Below are 21,803 nucleotides of genomic sequence, written 5' to 3'. Positions count from 1 at the left end.
TTAGTACAGAGGAACTTTAAGTTAAAGTCTCTTTTAAAATTAGGTAAAATCTAAAAAGTCATCAAAAAGTCATCTCTTTTTTGTCTTGGTATATACAGACCAAGAAAGAGTCTACTTATGCTCTTGCTATCAGAAACCTGCTTTTAAGGGGAGTTGCCTGCTATGGATTTTGTTTTGAAAATCCAGAGAGCAGTAAAGTCGACACATAAACTGAAGATAACCTTTTGGGATTTCCAAATGCTGGAGGAAAAACAGGCCCCTGATTTGCTGATGGTGCAAAGGTGAATTAAAGCAGCAAGCCTTGCTGTCTACCTCACTGACTTCTCTCGGGAGGACTGTCTTGAGAGCCATTCAGATGCAGGAAGGGGCAGGAGGAGGAACAATGTTAGTGTATCCAAGAAGGGGAACATCTGCCATGCGATTTCACTGTTTCCAGGGCAAGCCATGGCAAAGGCACTTCTGTTTCTGTCTCATCCTCTCTCTCCGCTAGAGCGATCAAAAGACAGCCCCAAAGACTTTGGTTTTGTTTGTTTGTTTTTTAATGCTCCTAGTTTTAGGCAAATCTCCATAAGAAAAGCAGCAAAAGTAAAAGAAGATTTTCCATTTCATGGTCACTGAATACATTCTGCTAGCGTTCAAGTCGGCCCATCAAACTCTATGCCATTTGCAAGAGACCTCAACATTCCAAAGACTCCAAAGGTGAGCCCTTCCGATTGCAGCAGGTTAGAGGAGCAGAAGAGTAGGGTTTAGTCAAACTGGGTTTTCATCCAGTGATTATATTGCATGTATTTCCTTCTTCAAATGTTAGAGGTAGATGAGAGCTAAGTTTTCACTGACCAGCCATACTTTAGCCTGAATTTAGAAATTTTAGCCTGAGGTTATTAAGAGGATGGGAGGTACAGGTGCAAATTTCCCTGCATTTCAGGATACTTTGCCATCTGAAGGTAGAGACTAGCCAGCCAAAGCTCTGACTCTAGGCCCGGAAGAGCAGCCGAACAAGGGGTCACAGAAAAAGCATAGAAGGTCAAAAAGAAAAAGATTGCGCCAATAATCAAAAGCAAGCATATTTTTTAACATTCACCATTACACTCTGAAACCAGGAGCAATACACCATTTCTTGAAGTTATTAGCTCAATGTTTGGTCATCTCATTTAATAGCTTTTGAGAATCATCCTGAAAAAATGTGTACTCAAATATTTAGCAAATAAAGCACAAATTTCAACGGAATTCATCTTATTATAGCATATAACATTTTGCTAGTGAAAATCATTTCAATGAAATTTCAAATATATTATTTTCTTACATGTAAAAGATATGTTACTGATTTTAAAATAATCTTTCAACCAGTATGTTATAATCTTTTCATGTATAATAAGTGTAAATAATGATATATAGGTAGGCATATAGGATACATAGGTATATAAAACAATTAGCTTACAATAGAAGAGAACTTTTGCTGACTTGCTTTGGTTTCATGTTTTAAAAGTGTAAACAATTTTGTTTTTCTTTCAGTTAAAATAAGATTCCTAGAACTAGATGAGAAATAATTGAAATCTGAAAATATCCTTTCCCTTATGAGAAGAAAATGACCAGGTTATCAGATTACCATTACTGAAGATATACTCCAAGATACCCAATTGGAATGAGGGATGGATGAGTTTACCCAGTAGACATATGAAAATACCCTAGCTGCAAGAAGTAGTAATACTGAAAAAAAACATAACATGAGTACTTTCAACTCTTAATTCAAAGGTACTATAGGAAAAATCTCTGTTTATATATTTATGAGCAACCCTGGGCATAGAAAAATTATTATAGGAAATTAAAGCATCCTGTATCCTGCTTCATTTATTGCTACTCAGTACTTTCAAAAAAACGTGTTTGTTTCTTAATTCACACAAACATACACTTTCATGCATGTAATTGTAACTGAACTACACGTATTAGAAACCTAAAGATGTTTATTGATTAAGAACATTTATCATCAAGCCATATAACTTTTAAAGTTTGAGTTATACCTCACTTGTATTATTAAAAGCCAACTTTTGCCATAAATAAAATGTTCTGTATAATTTGAACATAGTTATTAACTGACCACTTTGCTTATCTCCTGGACTGAAGGAGGGTTAAATGGTTCCATAGAAGGGACTGTGGTCTGGGAGTCAAAAGTTCTGTGGTGCTGTCTTCAAATTCTCTACTTAGCAGTCAAGCGAAAGTACCAGAGTCCTACTTTTAAAAGAATGGCTATACCAATCCCTGTTTTGCTTACCCCACAGGTTCTTTGACGGGATATTATTACCCAAGAAGTCAAACTTTTAAGTAGGGAACATGGAACTGCTTAGGTGTTTTGTTTTGTTTTGTGAACATTTTGATAAAATGTGGTTCCTTTTGTTCCCTTTAGGTGAATCTCCAAGAAAGTCATCCTAAAGATAAAACAGCCATTCTTCCTTAGGTGTTGTTTACTGGCATCGTGCATGCAGATGTTTATCTCATTTTATCATTTGTGTTTCACAATCATACAAGATGAGTTAAACTTCAAAGGGACAGAAAAAGAGCATCTGACTTATATAAGTTTAATGATTTAAGACAAACTAAGAATGGTTTTACGTAGCTATTAGTTACTAGTGCTTAAATAAATCACCTCTGTATTGATGTCAAAGCATTTAGAAATACTTATGACTCCTTGGTTACATGCTGCAATTTGTCAAAAATACTTAAAGCAAGATATGTTTACCTTATCTCTAATTCATCTGAAAACAATGAACGTAATTATAGTCAGCAGTATGCTATGGGTTACTAGGCTACTTAAATATTTAAAAATATGTAAAAGTTTAGATTTGCAAACTCCATCGTATTTTTTACTATCTATGCTGAAATGTGGGAACGTTTCTAGCCATTCCTTTCCCACCTTCTGAATTTGAAATTATACTGGATACTACCTTACAGATTGCCTTCCACGATGATGGCTGAGTCTTTGATAAAAATATGTCACCCTCGGCTGGGTGTGGTGGCTCATGCTTATAATCCCAGCACTTTGGGAGGCCAAGGCAGGTGGATCACCTGAGGTCAGGAGTTCGAGACCAGCCTGGCCAACATGGCAGAAACCTGGCTCTACTGAAAATACAAAAATTAGCCGGGTATGGTGGTGCACGCCTGTAATCCCAGTTACTTGAGAGGCTGAGACAGGAGAATCACTTGAACCTGGGAGGCAGAGGTTGCAGTGAGTCAAGATCGCACCACTGCACTCCAGCCTAGGTGGTAGAGCAATACTCCATCTCAAAAAAAAATTTTTTAAAACTCACCCTGCTCTGAATAAGCAGATTCATTTAGCGGTATATTTCTCTCGAGAATTTACGTTACTTTGGGGGATGATGAATATGTTCATATCTTGAGTGTGGTGACAATTTCACAGTATATATATCTCTGCCAAAATGTATTAAATTCAAAAGAGTCCATTACCATAACTTATGCCAGATTGACTGGATTATATCTGCTAAGGTTATTGGAGCCGCTGAGCTGATCTACCCTCTCTAAATTGCCTAATCATTTAAGGGTGCTGAAATTCATTTACAATGTTCTGTATTGCAGGTTTCATCTCAAGATTTTTTTCCATGCCTATCCCATTGAAGGCAAATGCCAACCCTTCCTGACTGTTCACCCTCCAACTGACGCCCACAAGACTAGAATATACCCCATTTCCTGTTAACATCAAGTTCAGGATATATTATTATTTAAATATCAAAGCAATCTGAAATGAAGCTCCTATAAGAGAAACAGGTAGTTTTAAGATTTTCAAAAAAATATTTTTAGTCCTGTAGTTATTTGACTTTGCGTAAACCTTGTAGATACAAACATCAGTCCAGACTTTATACAAATCCTGAAATAAGGTCAGTAGGTCAGGTAGCCCAGGGCCAAAGGTTCTTCTCAGGCAGATGCTAAACCACTAACCTCAGGGCCGAAAGGGCCATATTTGTGTCCAGAGAAATCAGGTTGTTCAGAATAGAAGGCATAGACCGAAGGCCTATAAGAAAATTGGAAGGTTCAGAATCTCTCCTAAACCACATGTAACAAAAAATATCACATATTTTTTAAAAACACACTTTTAAAAAATGTTCTCAAATTTAATTTATCCTTTAACTACTATTCATATTAGCATGGAAAACTTTTTTTTTTTCCTATTGCTTCTATGACCACCACCCCATCTGTGGTAACTGCCTGGAACCACCTTCAGGACTCAAAAGTCACAAAGGAAAACTTGAACATGTACTCGGGTCCTTGACCCTCAAGGTAACAGAGCCTGGTGGTAATTCACATGGGCTGTGCAATCTGAAGCCTGAAAGAACAACTAACTCCATTACAGACAAGCGTCTCTCTCGATACTTCTGCAATCCTTGGGATGCTGCTGGTTCATTTATCAAAGCCAGAAACTTCCTTCGGCTCTGCTGTAGTGGACAGAATTAATAGCTGCAGTAATCCAGTAATTAAATGGACCCAATAACCAAAGTCTATTGTATCCTTCTTAGGGAAGTAACACTTAAGGCTAAGAACCACAAAACTTTTAATTCCAAACATTGGGTGTGCTTCTATTCCACAGTCTAGTGTTTCATGCAATTCTAAGTTAAGATGGAAATGTACTGAAGAAAGAAGAAAGAGAGAAACAAATACCTCTCACTGTCTGGCAGGGTGAGCCACTGCAATATGGTTAATATTCTCCGCTCGTGAGGGATGACACTGGAGGGTAAAAGCAAGCAAAGCATGTTGTTAGGTTTCATTTCCACAAACTCAAGCCTGATGAGTGCTTGCTCTTGCACCCAGGCCAAATGCTCTCTATTTACCACCATCTGTTTTCACTTCATTTGTAGTAAAAGGCCCTCTTTCGAATTAGCGTTTAAACTACTATTTCCATTTGCAACATATTACGTTGCTCAACCTCTTCCACAGAAGACTACACTGGAAACTCTGATTCACAGTCAAAATGAGGAACCTGTCTTGCTAATCAGAAACTCCACTACAAGCAGAGAGGACCCTGGTTTCAGAATCATTGTCATTTATTCTGTCGAGCCTTTAGCTGTGGCCATAAAGGGGTCAGTACTTACATCCCCAATCCGCCTCTTGTTGGCAGTGTGACCTCTCTTGACCTCTTGGTCTCAGTTTACTCATCGGTAAGATAAAGCTAACAACAAAGGATACTGTACAGCTTGGTTGTAAGGATGAAATGAAACAAGACAAGGAAAGGGCATGTCCAGTGCCTAAGACACAGTAAGTTCTTTAAAAACATATTTTTATTAATGATCATAATTGGTCATCATTCTCCCCCTAAATAACAGTATGACTTTAGAAATATTACCTAACCTGAAACTTGAAGTTCTTCCTCTATAAAATAATGGGTTAGGGAAGGTATTCTTGCCATTTTCTTGCAGCCCTATAAAAATCTACCAAGAATAGGCTGGGTGCAGTGGCTCATGCCTGTAATCCCAGCACTTTGGGAAGCCGAGGCAGGCAGATCACCTGAGGTCAGGAGTTCAAGACCTGCCTGACCAACATGGCAAAACCCCATCTCTACTAAAAATACAAAATTAACCAGGCATGATGACACATGCCTGTAATCCCAGCTACTTGGGAGGCTGAGGCAAGAGAATCGCTTGAATCTGGGAGGCAGAGGTTGCAGTGAGCCAATATTGCACCATTGCACTCCAGCCTGGGCAACAAGAGTGAAATTCTGTCTCAAAAAAAAAAAAAAGAATAGGCACATATAATTAAGAGACTGACAAAAAGGGTATAATCTTCATCCACAATGACTTTTGTGTTTAAGTTTCTTTCCTCTGTTGAAATATAATTACCCTAAGTCTGGCACTAGCTTTAAGGGCTCTAAGGGCTCGCAGCTAACATGACAGTACTGCCCCAGGCTGAGTTATATTAAGATGCTCACAAGCTGAGAGAGAGCTTTAGTCAGGGGAAATTCATCCACTCTTTCCCAACAGGGACCTCAAAATGCGTTTTCACTCCCCCATCCAAGACCAGGCTTTAGAGGCATGTTTGTGATGAATTCAAACTAAAGCACAAGTTTAAATGTGGTCAGGAAAAATTATTGTGGAACATTGGTGAGCCATTTAAACTTTTACTCTCAGTGGACATGAGCAGTGAGAGAGCTGGGAGAACGATAAATCCTCAAGCAGGGGCTCTCATCAAGTGGTCTCTCTGCCTCCCCCATCACCATCCAGCTTACAGGGATTTGTCATTCCCCAGGCATCCTCTCTTTCTGGAACTATCACACAAGACCAGAAAATCATGTGTGCCATAAAATGAGTCCAAATTTAAACATATCCCAATGCTATTGGATAAATGTGACCCTGTCCATTATATCCTGTAATTGAATTAGAAATAGGCAGAGCAAAGCTAGGTTAATCACTTAAGGAATTTAATTCTTCAGCTTTAGAAATCCTTTGTATCTAAGCAAAATAATTGCATACTTTGAATTCTTTCCTAAGTTAAAAAAAAAAAAAAGAGGGAATGCCAGAGCCTTTTCATTTTACCTTATTTCACTACCTGCCTAAAACCTGCTTTATTTTATGTAATTGGTGTTAAGCCACAGAAATGGGGCCCTAATGAATCCACTTTTAATACTAATGGAAAAATACAAACTAACAGAATCTGTGTCAAGCTCAGAATGCTCACCCCTGAATGCCCTCGTTGGATGGGGTACTTGAACAATGGTAGACAGGGAATTAAAAGCGCCAGCTATGAGGCCAGAGTGCTTGGGTTTGAATCCTGACTCCAGCAAATGCTGGTGATAAGACTAGGCAAGTTATCTAAACTTTTGATACCTCTGGAAAACGAGGACAATAATAGTAGTACCTATCTCATAAAGTTGTTGTGAAGTTGAAAAGAGAATACATCTAAAGCATTTAGAATAGTGCTGGGCACATAGAAAGGGTTTAGAAAAATGTTAGCTTTTATTGTTATATACTGAATTTACAGGTCCACGGAGATGATATCGTCATTCACAAAATATTTGTTAAGGGTATATTGGGTTTAAGGCATTTGTGTAAACATAAATAAAGATATTCCTACCAAAAACACTATTATGGAGGAGTCGCCGTTTTGCTTGGAGAAAGATAAGCAAGCTATTATTCTTTTCTTTTCTGGGCAGGGGCTGATTGTGTTTGTGTTAAGAGAATACGATGAGGATGCTGGAGGTCTGAGTAGCCATTCTACCTCTGACCTTAGGTGCAACATTTAACCTCTCTAGGCCTTAGTGTTCTAATCTCTCTCTCTCTCTTTTTCTTTTTCTTTTTCTTTTTTTTTTTTTTTTTGTGTTGTTGTTGTTGTTGAGATAGAGTCTTGCTCTCTCGGCTCATTGCAACCTCCACCTCTCCGGTTCAAGTGATTCTCCTGCCTCAGCCTCCAAGTAGCTGGGATTAAAGGTGCCTGCCACCACGCCCGTCTAATTGTTATATTTTTAGTAGAGACAGGGTTTCAGCATGTTGGCCAGGCTGGTTTTGAACTCCAGACCTCAAGTGATCCACCCGCCTCGGTCTCCCAAAGTGCTGGGATTACAGGCATGAGCCACTACACCCGGCCTCTAATCTCTTAAATGAGGAGTTAGGCAAGGTCGTCCCTAAGTTTCCTAGGAGTTCTAGGTTATCTTTATGAAATAGCCTCAGAGACCAAAAGGACATGGCCCTTAGCCAACAGTGTTTCAAATATTCAAATACCCTACACAGACAGCACAAATAAATCGGACCAAGAAAGAGCAAAAAAAGAAATAGGGTACATGTTGCTGTCTTCACCACCACTGATTGATGGAGAATTTGTCGTGAGACCAAGTATATTAGACATGGTCAAAAAAAAAAAAGACTAAATTAAGTATTTACTAGTAAAGGGGAGCAAATTACCTTAAGACACATATAGCCTTTGTCTAGTCAATGTTGAAAGACAGAATGTGAATAAGAAAACAAATACCACTTATTAGTTATTCTCTATGTACCAGTACCCTAATAAGCATTTTATTTGTTTTATTTATTTATTTATTTTTTGAGACGGAGTCTCGCTCTGTCGCCCAGGCTGGAGTGCAGTGGTGTGGTCTCGGCTCACTGCAAGCTCCGCATCCCGGGTTCACGCCATTCTCCCGCCTCAGCCTCCTCAGTAGCTGGGATTACAGGCACCCACCACCACCGGCTAATTTTTTGTATTTTTAGTAGAGACCGGATTTCACTGTGTCAGCCAAGAGGGTCTCAATCTTCTGACCTTGTGATCTACCCACCTCGGCCTCCCAAAGTACTTGGATTACAGGCGTGAGCCACCGCACCCAGCCTGTTTTATTTTTGAGACAGGGTCTCACTCTGTTGCCCAGGCTGGAGTGCGGTGGTGCCATCTCAGCTCACTGCAGCCTCAACCTCCTCGGGCTTGGTGATCCTCCCACCTCAGCCTCCCAAGTAGCTGGGACTATAGGCATGTGCCACCATGCCTGGCTAATTATCGTATATTTTGTAGAGACAGGGTTTTGCCATGTTACCCAGCTTGTTCTCAAACTCCTGTGCTCAAGCGATCCACCTGCCTCAGCCTTCCAAAGTGCTGAGACTACAGGCATGAGCCACCATGCCTGGCATAAGCATTTTAAATATGTTAGCTCATTGCATCTTTGCAACATCCCATGATGAAGATACTATATATATATGTATTTTATATATACATATATAAATATATATACTATATATAATATGCATATATAAATATATATACTATATATATAAATATACATATATATATATTTTTTTTTTTTTTTTGAGACAGAGTTTCACTTTTGTTGCCCAGGCTGGATTGTAATGGCATGATCTCAGCTCACCAAAACCTCTGCCTCCCAGGTTCAAGCCATTCTCCTGCCTCAGCCTCCCGAGTAGCTGGGATTACAGACATGCGCCCCAACACCTGGCTAATTTTTTTTTTTTTTTTAGGAGAGACTAGGTTTCTCCATGTTGGTCAGGCTGGTCTTGACTCCTAACCTCAGGTGATCTGCCTGCCTCAGCCTCCCAAAGTGCTGGGATTACAGGTGTGAGCCACCACACCCGGTCGAAGATACTATAACTTTTATTTGAAGATGAGGACATGGATTTGTTGAGAGATTAAATCACTAGTCCAAGGTCACCAATCTAATAAGCAGCCAAGCTGGGATGAGAATCAACGTAAACAATCATACATAGTGGGAATTACTGTCTTTGAACATGAATTGGCACAAAAGAATGGAGCATCAGCCGAAGATTATTTCGGAATGAAATACTATCATTAAAAAGCAAGACTAATTCTAGGTTGCAGTACAGAACCATGTTAAAAATATGGCCTTCAAAGTCTAAGTCTATGGTTTGAATCAGGTTCTAAATTTTTTTAAGTTTTCAGAATATACACTGTGTAGATTTCCTTGACATATATATTCTCCTAACTGAAAGTGTGATCTTATTTTTTAAAGTTGTAAAATGCTTCAAAAAAAAGGGAAAAAAATGAATCCAAGTCACTTTCAGGATACAGAGATAAAATAATAGTCTGAGAAGCAAATGAAAGCTACAGACATCTTTGGAGCATACAAAAGCCACCTTCTTATAAGTGGTTTCAAATGGGTGGAGAAAATTGCCATTCAAAACCAGAACACTGGGCCTTTTCAATGAGGCTTTGCAGCAGTTTCAGGGGGGCAAAGGTGGGGACTCAGTATTAATTATGTTGTTGGCTACTCTCCATTCTGCCAGGCAAATATGTTACAGAGCAGAAGAAATTACTTCTATAAGCATCTATGACAGTCAAGAGTTAAAGAAATGTCAGGCATAGGATAACATTGGTAAATCAACATGCTGTTTATATTAAGCAGTATCATTTCTAACCTACCTACACTTACTTTTCAACTCAGAAACCTCTTTAGAAAAAAAAAAAAAAAAGAAAGAAATCTTTTAAAGAGACGCTCTGTGCTAGATTCAAATCACCAAATCCGATTTCAGTTTAGCCCTTCAAATCTGAAAAAGCTACTTTTATTTCTGATTTTAGAGAATATAGACAGTACCGTTCTGGATTAATTTGAGCCTGCGATGGCTCTCAGCACACTGCTATTATAGAATAGTCAGATTTTTGTTAGGCATAGAGGCAAATATGGAAACAGCTTTAGGTGGTTTAAAAAAAAAAAAAGATGGAAAGAACATCTCAGTGGGAACAAAATCCCCGTGAAAGTTGAAACAGATTCCTTTTCTTACTAAGGAACCTTAAAAATCATCAACATGTTGATACTTTTATTAGGTAAGATTCATCTTAAGGCTTATGAACATTAACTCCTTAATCCCCCATCACTTCTTTAGGGATGGGAAGGAGCCCCATTTTCTTATTAGAAAAATCCTGGAGTTCAGTGGGAAAATGAAGTGAAAATAGAGGCTTCCCCTCAGTCTCCTGTCTGGAACTTTCAATCTCTAGACCACTCCATAGGCTCCCCAGAGGCCTGAGATCATCTAGATTTTTTTAAGTTGTGAACCAAAATAAATATAATATGTTCTCATATATTTATAGAAAATGATAAGGAAAGCCACTGCCATAAACAGTCTAAGAGAAATATGCATGTCCTAGATGGCAAGTTACCAAAAACCTACAGACAGGAATAGAAAAATCTAAAGGACATCCAGAAGGAGGAGAGACCATCTTACTTACATTCTGTTAAGAGAGGATGGGGCCGGGCACGGTGGCTCATGCCTATAATCCCAGCACTTTGGGAGACAGAGGCGGGCGGATCATGAGGTCAGGAGTTTGAGACCAGCCTGGCCAACATGGTGAAACCCTGTCTCTACTAAAGATACAAAAAATTAGCTGGGAGTGGTAGCAGGCACCTGTAATTCCAGTTACTCAGGAGGCTGAGGGGAGACCCGTTTGAACCCGGGAGGCCGAGGTTGCAATGAGCCGAAATCACGCCACTGCACTCCAGCCTGGGCAACAGGGCAAGACTCTGTCTCAAAAAAAAAAAAAAAAGAGAGAGAGAGAGACAGGATGGAAAAAAGGAGAGCTAGAGGAGAAAGAGAAGGTAGGATGAGGCACAGAGAGAGGACCTCAGGGGGAAAAAAAAAAAAAACACCTGGAAGGTTATTTTGAATTAGTAAATATTCAAAAATTCTATATTTTCACATTTAACTGAAACAAAATAAAAACTAAATTGATGTTTTATAAATGGAGTCACAGCTGTCATTTTATAAACATTGACAAAATAAAGGTAACTTACACAGACCAAAAGAATGTTCCAGCTTTCACCCCTTGCTTGGTGGCTGTAATCCATAGCTAATGAGGAAAATATAAGCGGCTTAAAATGTGTTCTGAGTTTTGGTCAAAAAAGAAAAAGTTTTTAAAACACATTAGATCAGATATCTTATACTCCACTCACACCCCAACATAAATTTCCCATTCTTTGCAACCATTTATTTTCACATCTGGAAGTCAGAATCATTATTTCCACAAATATTATTCAATATATTCTCTGCAAAAGCTCTCAAAAGCTCCTGCTATGATTCTAGTGACATATTTTTAAAACTCTTATTTTATCTCAAAAGCCTCTCTCCTGTACCTGTCTTTTCTGATCATCGTTTTGAACAATTAACTGACGCAGCAGAATTCTGCTCATCAAAGGACCCAAGAATGAGCCATATGTTTCCTTTACTATTGAAAGACTCAGGGACTGCCCCAATTTGGCACCCAGATGTCAGAATTTTGGAACCCTCTTTGTCTTGTTTTAGTTTAAACTAGATGATTGAGAAGGGGGAAGAAGGCTAATTTTTAATTTTGATTTTTCCTGTATCTTTTACCTAGCCTTTTAGTAAATATTATTTTAGACGAGAGTTCCTAGAATAAGTTAAGTGAACCAAGCACTTCATTAAGGTTTTTAAAATATTCTTTACACCGTGTGCTATTGGGGAGGCATAAGATATAGGAATTTAGAACCTGGGCTCTGCAACCAGACAGCTTGGATTTTAAGCCTTGTTTCTGTCACTTACCAGCCATGTAGTCCTTTGGCAAGTTACTTAATATCTTTGTGTTTCTGTTTCCTTTACAATGTAAATAATATTATCTAGCACATAGGATTATTCTAAGCTTTAATGAGTTAATACATTTAAAGTCCTTAAACCAGTGTCTTAACATCTGGCAAACACTCGATAAATTTCCGTCTTTATTGTTATGCAATAATGGAAATAAATAATCCAGTTATTCTAGTAACATTAAAAACAGCCTAAGATGGCAAGTGTCCCACTGAACAGAAGTCTATGAGAAGAAACCCCCTCACTTAAGGAAAGAGAATAGAAGCAAATAAGAGAGAGAACTGTGGTTTGCCTCAAACCAAAACAAAAATGATTTGGGAACTATAGCCAATCCCTTTTCTGGTTTCATTGTCTCCAGCCTTTCAGAGTATCCTTAAAGAGTGACAACGTATTTTTTCAGGAAATGGGTAACTGGGAGGTGGAGAACATCCAGGAGCTTAGCCATTGTTTCACAATCATCTGGGATACCTGCCCTGGGAAAGCTTGAAAAGGGTTCCAGACCCCTTGGAGCCTCTAGAAATCCTCAGCCCCAAACTCACAGCTACTGTAGCTGGCAAATGAGGGATGGGGCAGGAGAATGTACAGAGCACTCTTCAGTCTGTGGGTTCTGAGCTGCTGGTGAATTTCATCAGCCTGGGAGAGGTAGGGACCTCATCCTATTCACATGGCTCTGAGGGACCAGACCTTCTTGGCCAGACTTTTGGTTCCCTGGGATGTTCGGAGATGTAAGAATCTCAGATTGCTCTGACAGCCCTTCACTCCATTTAGTCCAAAGCTCTTTCTACTTTAAAGACAAATTCTGGCATCCTCCAGGAACCCCAGCCCAACCAGGGTTCAGAATGTGTCCTGGACTTTCATTCATTCTTGTTCCAGCACCTCCACCAGCAAGAAGATGAGCTCAAATGAAATGCTGGACACACTGTAAAACCATGCTGGTTCCCAAAGAGGCCAGTTCCTTATATTAAGCGATCTATTTTCATACTTATTTTAATTGCACATACACAATCTTAGCACATTCAATATCCAAACAACTTCCTAGATGTACTGCCTTGCTATTTCCGAGGAGATTGTACTAGGCAATACTTGGCATCTATGAAATTTAAGATTAATGTGGAGTTTCCTAAAGGAAAACAATTGTTTAATACAAATTTGTCAAATAATGACCCTGCACTTTCAAATATTATACTGTAGAATACATGCTGATGGTGGCATTATCAGGGCGACAGGAAGCTCTGAGAGTTAATTTAACTCAGTAATCCTCAGGGAAAAAAGATCACTGAAGAGGTTTTAATAGTGTCAAAAGGAAGGAGCATTCAGAGTGAAAATGACAGGGTATGTTAAAATTATTATGATGGCAAAATTAAGATCATTTGTTCTTTATATTTTTCTGTACTTTCCAACAATTTTACAGTGACAATCAACTTATTTGTAATCAGAAAAAAAAAACTAATCAATTTTAAAAAGCAGTGTGTCTTAGAAGCATACAGTGTAAACCATGGAGGCAATTTAAAGGTAAAATTTGTATTTCTTCTAAAAAAAATCAAAAAGCAGAAAAATTCTGCCTGATTCCTGGTAAAAGTCAGGTTGACCACATTTTCAAAAAGAAAATTGAGAGCATGATCAGAAAAGTATAAAAAGTGAACAAAAAAGATAAAATACTTAAAATGAAAAGCACATTTTCTTCCCAAGGGGAGGAAAAAAAAAGGCACTAAAATATTGGTCCAGAAAAGAAAAGTGAATACAAGCCGATAAGGTTATGAAAAAGAGAGAGAGAAGCTTCCCGGTTCCTTGTTAATTCAGAGATATAAGTGTTAAAATTTCTCGAATTTGAATGCAATATAAATTTCTTCAAAGGGTGGTTTAAAAAAAAAAAAAAAAATCAGGCCAGGTGCAGTGGCTTATGCCTATAATCCCAGCACTTTGGGAGGCGGAGGAGGGTGGATCGCCTGAGGCCAGGAGTTTGAGACCAGCCTGGCCAACATGGTGAAATCTGTCTCTACTAAAGATACAAAAATCAGCCAGGCCTTGTGATGGGCACCTGTAATCCCAGCTACTCAGGAGACTGAGGCAGGAGAATCGCTTAAACCTGGGAGGCAGAGGTTGTAGTGAACTGAGATCGTACCACTGCACTCCAGCCTGGATGACAGAGCGAGATTCTGTCTTTAAAAAATAATAATAATAATAATCACACAGCTAAAAAAATAAGCTTAAGTAAACACTGGGTTTGGGCTTTCTCCCTCTAATCCCAAAACTCCCTGCATTGCTTTCCTTTATCAGGAGGCCCAGCTTTCGACATTTGTGTCCTAGATGCTGCTTTGTGAAAAGGGGACAAATGGGAATGATATTGTATCTTGTGATACGCTATTTATCAGGAATCAAAAAAGCTTCCTCTACAGGAACCAAGTGGGTTAAATATGAAATTCAACACTTTCTCAGATTCAGCATGTAGCTTTGGGAGAAAAGGAGAAGTTTGGAAAAAGAAAAATATTAGCCAAAAACATTTTTTCAAAAAACATAAACTACTAGTGTAGTCTTTCTAGCAGTTCCTCGAGGGAAAATCATTCCTTTGCATTCAAAAGCATTGAGCTAGGATAAACAGAATTCTAGGAGACCAGGGGATGGGTGGGGCACTTGGTTCAGCAGATCAATTGCTGAGAATCAGAACACATTAAGGATGTGAGGGTTGGGGGAAGCAGCAGAAGAGACTGGGGCCCGATGCAGCTGCTTTCCACGTGATTAGGGCCAGAAGGAGGTGAGTGAGGAAGCTGTTGGCATATGGCCAGGAGCTGCTGAGGCTGAGATGGAGGGCTGTCCTTAAGCCCACCTACCCTAGGGGAAGCACGGGCAAAACATGCCCCTGAAGGAAGCAAAGAACATTTCCATCCAAAACACAACAGCAGAGCCAGGCTCTGGATTGGGTCTTCAGAACAGAAATACACCAAGTCCCTATCTGCATGGGACCCACAGGGTAAAGCAGACCTGTGAATAACCAACTTCAAAAGGAGGTGGTCAGGCCGGGCATGGTGGCTCACACCTGTAATCCCAGCACTTTGGGAGGCCAAGGCAGGCAGATCACTTGAGGTCGGGAGTTCGAGACCAGCCTGGCTGACATAGTGAAACACCCATCTCTACTAAAAACACAAAAAAATGTATCTGGGCATGATGGCACGTGCCTGTAATCCCAGCTACTCAGGAGGTTGAGGTATAAGAATCACCTGAACCCGGGAGGTGGAGGTTGCTGTGAACCAAGACTGTGCCGCTGCCCTCCAGCCTCGGCAACAGAGCAAAACTCTGTCTCAAAAAAAAATAATAATAATAAGAGGTTGTCAAATTTATGATAGAAAAAATATAAAAGCCCAAAGGAGAGTCACTTTGCTTAGCCAGAGCTGGAAATGCTGAGGGAAGGAAGGCCTCCTGGGGACAGACACTTCAGCTGAAATTTGGAAGAAAAATAAGAGGCTGGTAAGCAAAGGCTCCAGGTAAGCAGATCTCGCCCTAACTAGGGACATTAGGATACAGTACAAGGAGAAAAAAACTGCAGGTCTACAGTAGTATATGGAAAAGAAACGACAGAATAAAGAATAGGTTAAATGTTCCTGAAAAGAAATGTCCCTTTATCAGGACAATAAAACAGATAAAAAGAGGTTAGCAATGACTTGTACTTTCCATCAAGTCAATCCCTTTTGGCCTGGAAAGTCACCCCTATTCTGTGTCATTCTTCTTCTCCTTGCTGTCTCTGTCTTAAACACACATTTCTTGCATTTTTACACTGCAGTCATTTACTAAAATGGTTTCTGTTCCAACTCATTGTATCACCGATACTGACAGAGAGCAATTCTAGAGGTCAAGCAACTTAAGTAATAAGAATGCATCTGCTGGACAGTTGCAGTTGGGATCACGCCTATAATCCCAAGACTTTGGGAGGCTGAGGCAGGCAGCTCGTTTGAGCTCAGAAGTTGGAAACAATCCTGGGCAACAAGGCGAAATGCTGTCTCTACCAAAGATACAAAAATTAGCCAGGCGTGGCAGTGTGAGCCTATAGTCCCAGCTGCTCAGGAGGCTGAGGTGGGAGAGTTGCTTGAGCCCTGGAGGCTGAGACTGCAGTGAGCCAAAATCATGCCACTGCACTCCAGCCTGGGTAACTATACTGAGACCTTGTCTCATTAAAAATAATAATAATACATTTTAAAAAATAACAATCTGCTTCTCTTAGAAACATCTTACTCCAGAAATGCTGACTTCAGAGGACTTGGATCATGATGGAGTATTAGACTTGTTTCTCAAATCTCCACATTTAGTCAGCTCCTAGGAATCCCATTCATTCCTCCCATTGCTGAGAATCCAGATTAAACTGAACAGGGAACAACCCCATGGAAGCATCTTTGTATTAGAAATTGCAGGACCGTAGCAGAGAGAATTTCCAAAGAAACCAAGCCACTTAAGGAACTGCATTAAACTACATATGAGAAATGTAGGGTCCTACAGCAAATGACTGCTTCTAGCAATGCATGCTGAGTATTAGCAAATTAAAAGCAGACTAGACTTTGCTTAATTGGCTATATCAAGGATAAAAAAAAGATTAAATCAAATTATGAAAGATTAAATTATTTTTGGAAGATGCCTGGTGAGATTCGAATTTTCAAATGGCCATTGTACAAATGCCTCATCCCATCTACTAGAGTTTATGCTAGGACAAGAAGTGGCTCTTATTCACAACGTAATCTGACCCCTATGCCATTTGGCTAAATGTCTTGCATGGTTTAGTCCCTCAGTAAAAATAAATTGAGTTTAATTTAATTATCAGTCTAAGATTTGTATAAATATTTTCTCTTATATGTATAAAATTTTGTAAGACTTTTATAAATATTTTTTCACTGGTGATTTTAAAATATAGAAGCCTCTGAGAGGATGGTATACATGCTTATAGAATATTCATTAATTATTTTCCTTATAGTACTTTTAGTTGCTTATATTCTTATACTTTGACTAAAGTTTCTTTTTAATTATTTTGTATTTATAACTGATATATAATAATTGTGTATATTTATGGGATACAGTGTGATGTTTCAATGTATGTGTACATTATATAATGATCAAATCAGGGTAATCACCATACCCATAACTTTAAACATTTATCATTTCTTTTCAGTAACATTTAAAATCTTCTACATTGTTATTTGCTATAGTCACCCTACTGTATAATAGAACACCCTACTGTATAATAGAAAACAATAATACTTTGTCTATATGTTTTTCCAATATGCCAAATTTCAATAAAATGTGCTTTTAAATTGTAGTTACTATGCTCCTGGGAATTCCATTTTTTTTTTTTTTTTTTTTTTTTTCTGAGACTGAGTCTTGCTCAGTCCCCCAGGCTGGAGTGCAGTGGCACGATCTCGGCTCACTGCAAGCTCCACCTCCCGGGTTCACGCCATTCTCCTGCCTCAGCCTCCCGAGTAGCTGGGACTACAGGTGCCCACCACCTCACCCGGCTAATTTTTTTTGGATTTTTAGTAGAGACGGGGTTTCACCATGTTAGCCAGGATGGTCTCGATCTCCTGACCTTGTGATCCATCTGCCTTGGGAGATGGAATCTCGCACTGTCTCCCGGGCTAGAGTGCAATGGTGCGATCTCAACTCACTGCAACCTCCACCTCCCAGTTCAAGCAATTTTCCTGCCTCAGCTTCCCCGAGTAGCTAGGATTACAGGCATCCGCCACCACACCTGGCTAATTTTTTGTATTTTTAGTAGAGATGGGGTTACACTATGTTGGCCAGGTTGGTCTCAAACTCCTGACCTCGTGATCCACCCGCCTCAGCCTCCCAAAGTGCTGGGATTACAAGCATAAGCACCATGCCCGGCCCCTCCTAGGAATTCTTATGGTGGCCATCTTGCCCAAGATGACAGAAACGTAAGTCAATTTCACCACAAATCTTGGTCAGCATGAGGAGAGTACTAAACTTGGTCAGATGCGTCAACTTTGGGAGTTAGTGAGGAAACAGGTAAACAGAGTTGAAACAGAGACTTCACTTCATTGGGCAGGTTAACAGCATTTCCTCTGCTCTGCTTTTGCAGAAGTTAATGAATATGTGGCCTCATCTTCTTCTGAGTCATCCTAACCCAGGGCAAACCTTATGTCAACAGTTGATGTAAGGTGATCCAATTTGATAAAATTACTATTTATCTCTAATCCGTTAAGGTTCTTCAGGTAAGTTTGTTTCCATGATCAAATTAATATAAAAGACCCACTAGTGAAATCTTAATGGAGCTCTAATTTCAATCATTTTGTTTACTCATAAAATATTCCCCTATCATAAACTTTGAAAAATCCACCCTGTCAACAAATTTCACTATGATCACACCCTAGGCCATTATGGACTTCTGGGAGTCCAGCCTGAATAAAGACAGCAGAATCAGAACATCTATTATAAAGAAACTTTTCTGCAGATGTACAAGAAGTCTTCCAATGTTTATTTTTTTAATAAAAAGCTCATATTTATCCTTGCATACTGATTTACCTATTATGCAATATAAATATTTTGATCACAAATGACCTTTTCTTAAAGTGAGATACCTTAAGAAAAAATTTCTATTTGTAGTCCTTATTTTGTCCATAAATTGCAGCAAACATTTCCAGGTACAAGATCATTGAGGCATGGTGGATACATGGATGTGTGCAGACACTGCCCACCAGTCACGCCACGGTTGAGTGCACAAAGTTCTCCCAGCCCTCTTCTCTAACCAGTGCTCCAGGAAGCCACCGTCTCCAGTCAGAACTGGCATGAGATGGGACCACTTACCATCTTACTTCTACATGTTTCTGATTGCCTGTGTGCCCTGGGATATGTTCTGAGGTGATTCTGATCCTTCTGGCCAGAAGCTTGTACACTTCAGCCCAGCTCTGCACATTCAACAACTGTGGCTTTATGTTGCTTTGCTCATGTCTGACCAAAGCAAGTTGCGTAACCATACACACGGTCACAGGAAAAACATTAAGTAGAAAGCCACCTACAACCCTTTTTATTTTCTGCCCAGTCATTTGATCCGAAGTAAACAGGGTGATTTCTTTTCAAAGTATTAATTTGCTATTTCAGTATCAAGGTAGGATTCTGCTTTTTATATTTAACTTCCATGATTTTTAAAAAATAGATTAAATAAAAGAATTCATGAATTTACTGTGGATTTCAGGGAGTTCCCTTTTTTCAGCAAGTTTCCCTGTTTCTGTTATTATAGCATCGGGGCTAACATATTGGGGAAGTCATAGTCATGCACTTCTCTTTTTCATTATACCCTTAAATCTGGGAAATCAATGAGATCTATTCTTTGTCAAAATGGTTCTGAAGTTCACCTCATCACCATTGTCACCACCATAATCCTAGGGAAGACATTCATCATCTCACACTTTTATAATCATAGCCTCACACACATGCACGCATATATACACACAGTGACACATACACATATGTATACATACATGTATATTCTATGTGCACATTTGTATGTATACATACATATATAAATATACCATATATTCACATATATCCAGATACATATATACATATATAATGCATATATACACATATTTCATGTTTATATGTATATTAAAAGTATCAAAAGATGGAAACATTGCCAAGTATGAGGAAATTATATGCATTTTTTCCACATCTAACAAATTTGAGGATGAAATGTTTCAATACATGAACACACACACACACACACACACACACACACACAAAATAAATGCAAAACTTACCGGTTGACCTCCCCACCATCTATGATTAAATTTCTCTCGCCCTCGCAGATGAAAAGTGGCATCAAATACAGGATCATACATTGAATTGCCAACAATTCCATGTGATTCTGGATACAGCCCCTTTTTGTAAAAGCAAATTTATTGTTAAAATAACAATACAATAATCCACATACATTAGTTCTAGTATAAATTTTCTTAGCATAGAAGGTTTTATAGCAATACTTAATTTCCAAAATTATATAAGACATATATAACCTTCACTGCGTATCTGTTTGAGCAAATGTGAATAATATCTATGGGACAAATTATAAGCCATCTGAGAAACTTGATATAAGAAACTTAATATTGGGGTTTTTTACTGCTATAATTTAATAAAATGACAATAATTTTCATTATTATAAATTAACCTTTAGTTTGGAATGTATACATGTGCCTCCAAAGAAGCTTCTATTTCTAAATACACTTTTCCTTCTTTCTAAATTCTATTCCTCTCCAAATCAATTTTCAAAAAGATAAATAAATTATGTTTTAAAGAACGAGTGATAGAATTTGAAGTACCTGAAAACTAAAACATAGCCCTGAAGTCAACATTTTTATTTGCAAATTCAGAAAATAAACAATAGAGCCTGTGGTATTTGAGAGAAGCTTAATGTATATGTTCAGACAGAACTGCACCTGAAAAAAGGTTTCAGCTTTAAAGTTGGAATGAAGTTCAATTGCCCACAAAGCTGTAAAAGGCATTTGCTGTGAACAAACGACCCAGATAAGATGGAAAACAGAAAGATTTTCTTTGAACACTAAGGAACACATTTTAAAAGTAAAGTCTCCCCTTTAAAGTCATTCCAGGATGAAATCAGCCCTTTGAACATATATCATTTGAAGAAATACTTACAGTGGCCAAAGTGTATAAGTTAGGAAAGGTTTTAGTTGGGTACACCGGCCTCATGTAGGGCGAATGTGTGCCACAAGACCCTGGAAAGAGAATTGCAAATATTAGAACAAGAGAACCAACAGGAATTGCTTATAGAAAATCCATTTTATAAACACTCAGACACGTGTTGCCTTCGCTTTTGTATTTCAAATAATAAAACACGTTTAAAACTACGGGCTCATAGATCTCAAAGCCCACAGCCCACTGGTTACTATGGAGATCCTGGATTACAGATGAGAACACAGAGTATGGAAATTACTTACTTAGTTTTTCAATATTAGGCATGACTTTGCTGCCTTTCTTCATGTATGATGCACGGAAGCCGTCCACAGAGAATATGATTAATGGAGGGCGCACAAACCTTAAACAGTAACACATTAAGCTTTTAGAAACGTTATTGCCACAGAGTTGCCATTACGCCTAGTGATTCTCAATAATGGGAGCAATCATTTCCAAGAAAAAATTTCGGCCGGGTGCAGTGGCTTACGCCTAAAATCCCAGCACTTTGAGAGGCCGAGGCGGGCCGATCACCTGAGTTCAAGAGTTTGAGACCGGCGCCGTCTCTACTACAAATACAAAAATTAGCTGGGCGTGGTGGCGGGCACCTGTAATCCCAGCTACTTGGGATGCTGAAGCAGGAGAATCACTTGAACAGGGGAGACAGATGTTGCAGTGAGCTGAGATCGCACCATTGCACTCCAGCCTGGGCAACAAGAGTGAAACTCCATCTCAAAAAAATAAAATTAAATTTAAAAACCGAACATATTCATTTAACCATTTAACCACAAGCCAGTCGTGGTTAAATCTAGACTGCCCAACAAAAATATTCTGTCAGTCATTCATTATCTGAATTCTTGTGTATGAGATCTGTGAAGTTATGGTACGAATTAAAAAGTCTTGAAACATTTCTGTTTTGTAACAAACAACACAGTGACCTGTTATTATTCATTGGTAGCTTTTTCTGAGATGAACTCTCAAGGCTGCCCTTTCTGCCTTGTTCTTCGTGTCTGTGAAGATCATTTGTATGCCAGGGATGTGCTTCTTGGGATTCTCTACATACTCCATGAGTGT

The 21,803-nt window shown here is 38.9% G+C and overlaps 1 protein-coding gene across 10 annotated transcripts in view; it reads right to left on the bottom strand.

Moving 5' to 3' along the window:
* The window catches only part of LOC105468526 (ectonucleotide pyrophosphatase/phosphodiesterase 2), a 118,439-nt gene that overhangs the window by 39,714 nt on the left and 56,922 nt on the right, over nucleotides 1-21,803 (bottom strand). For all 10 annotated transcript variants that reach the window (XM_011718744.3, XM_011718746.3, XM_011718745.3 and 7 more), the window contains exons 6-11: nucleotides 20,996-21,093; nucleotides 20,694-20,773; nucleotides 19,802-19,921; nucleotides 11,240-11,295; nucleotides 4,666-4,731; nucleotides 3,949-4,021 (exon numbers count right to left, since the gene is read on the bottom strand). In XM_011718744.3, the coding sequence (XP_011717046.3) occupies nucleotides 3,949-4,021; nucleotides 4,666-4,731; nucleotides 11,240-11,295; nucleotides 19,802-19,921; nucleotides 20,694-20,773; nucleotides 20,996-21,093 (493 nt within the window). The remainder of the gene's footprint in view (nucleotides 1-3,948; nucleotides 4,022-4,665; nucleotides 4,732-11,239; nucleotides 11,296-19,801; nucleotides 19,922-20,693; nucleotides 20,774-20,995; nucleotides 21,094-21,803) is intronic.

Source organism: Macaca nemestrina, chromosome 8 (genome assembly GCF_043159975.1).
Source record: "Macaca nemestrina isolate mMacNem1 chromosome 8, mMacNem.hap1, whole genome shotgun sequence".
Classification (NCBI taxonomy): domain Eukaryota; kingdom Metazoa; phylum Chordata; class Mammalia; order Primates; family Cercopithecidae; genus Macaca; species Macaca nemestrina.
This window is presented reverse-complemented; position numbering and strand designations above follow the sequence as displayed.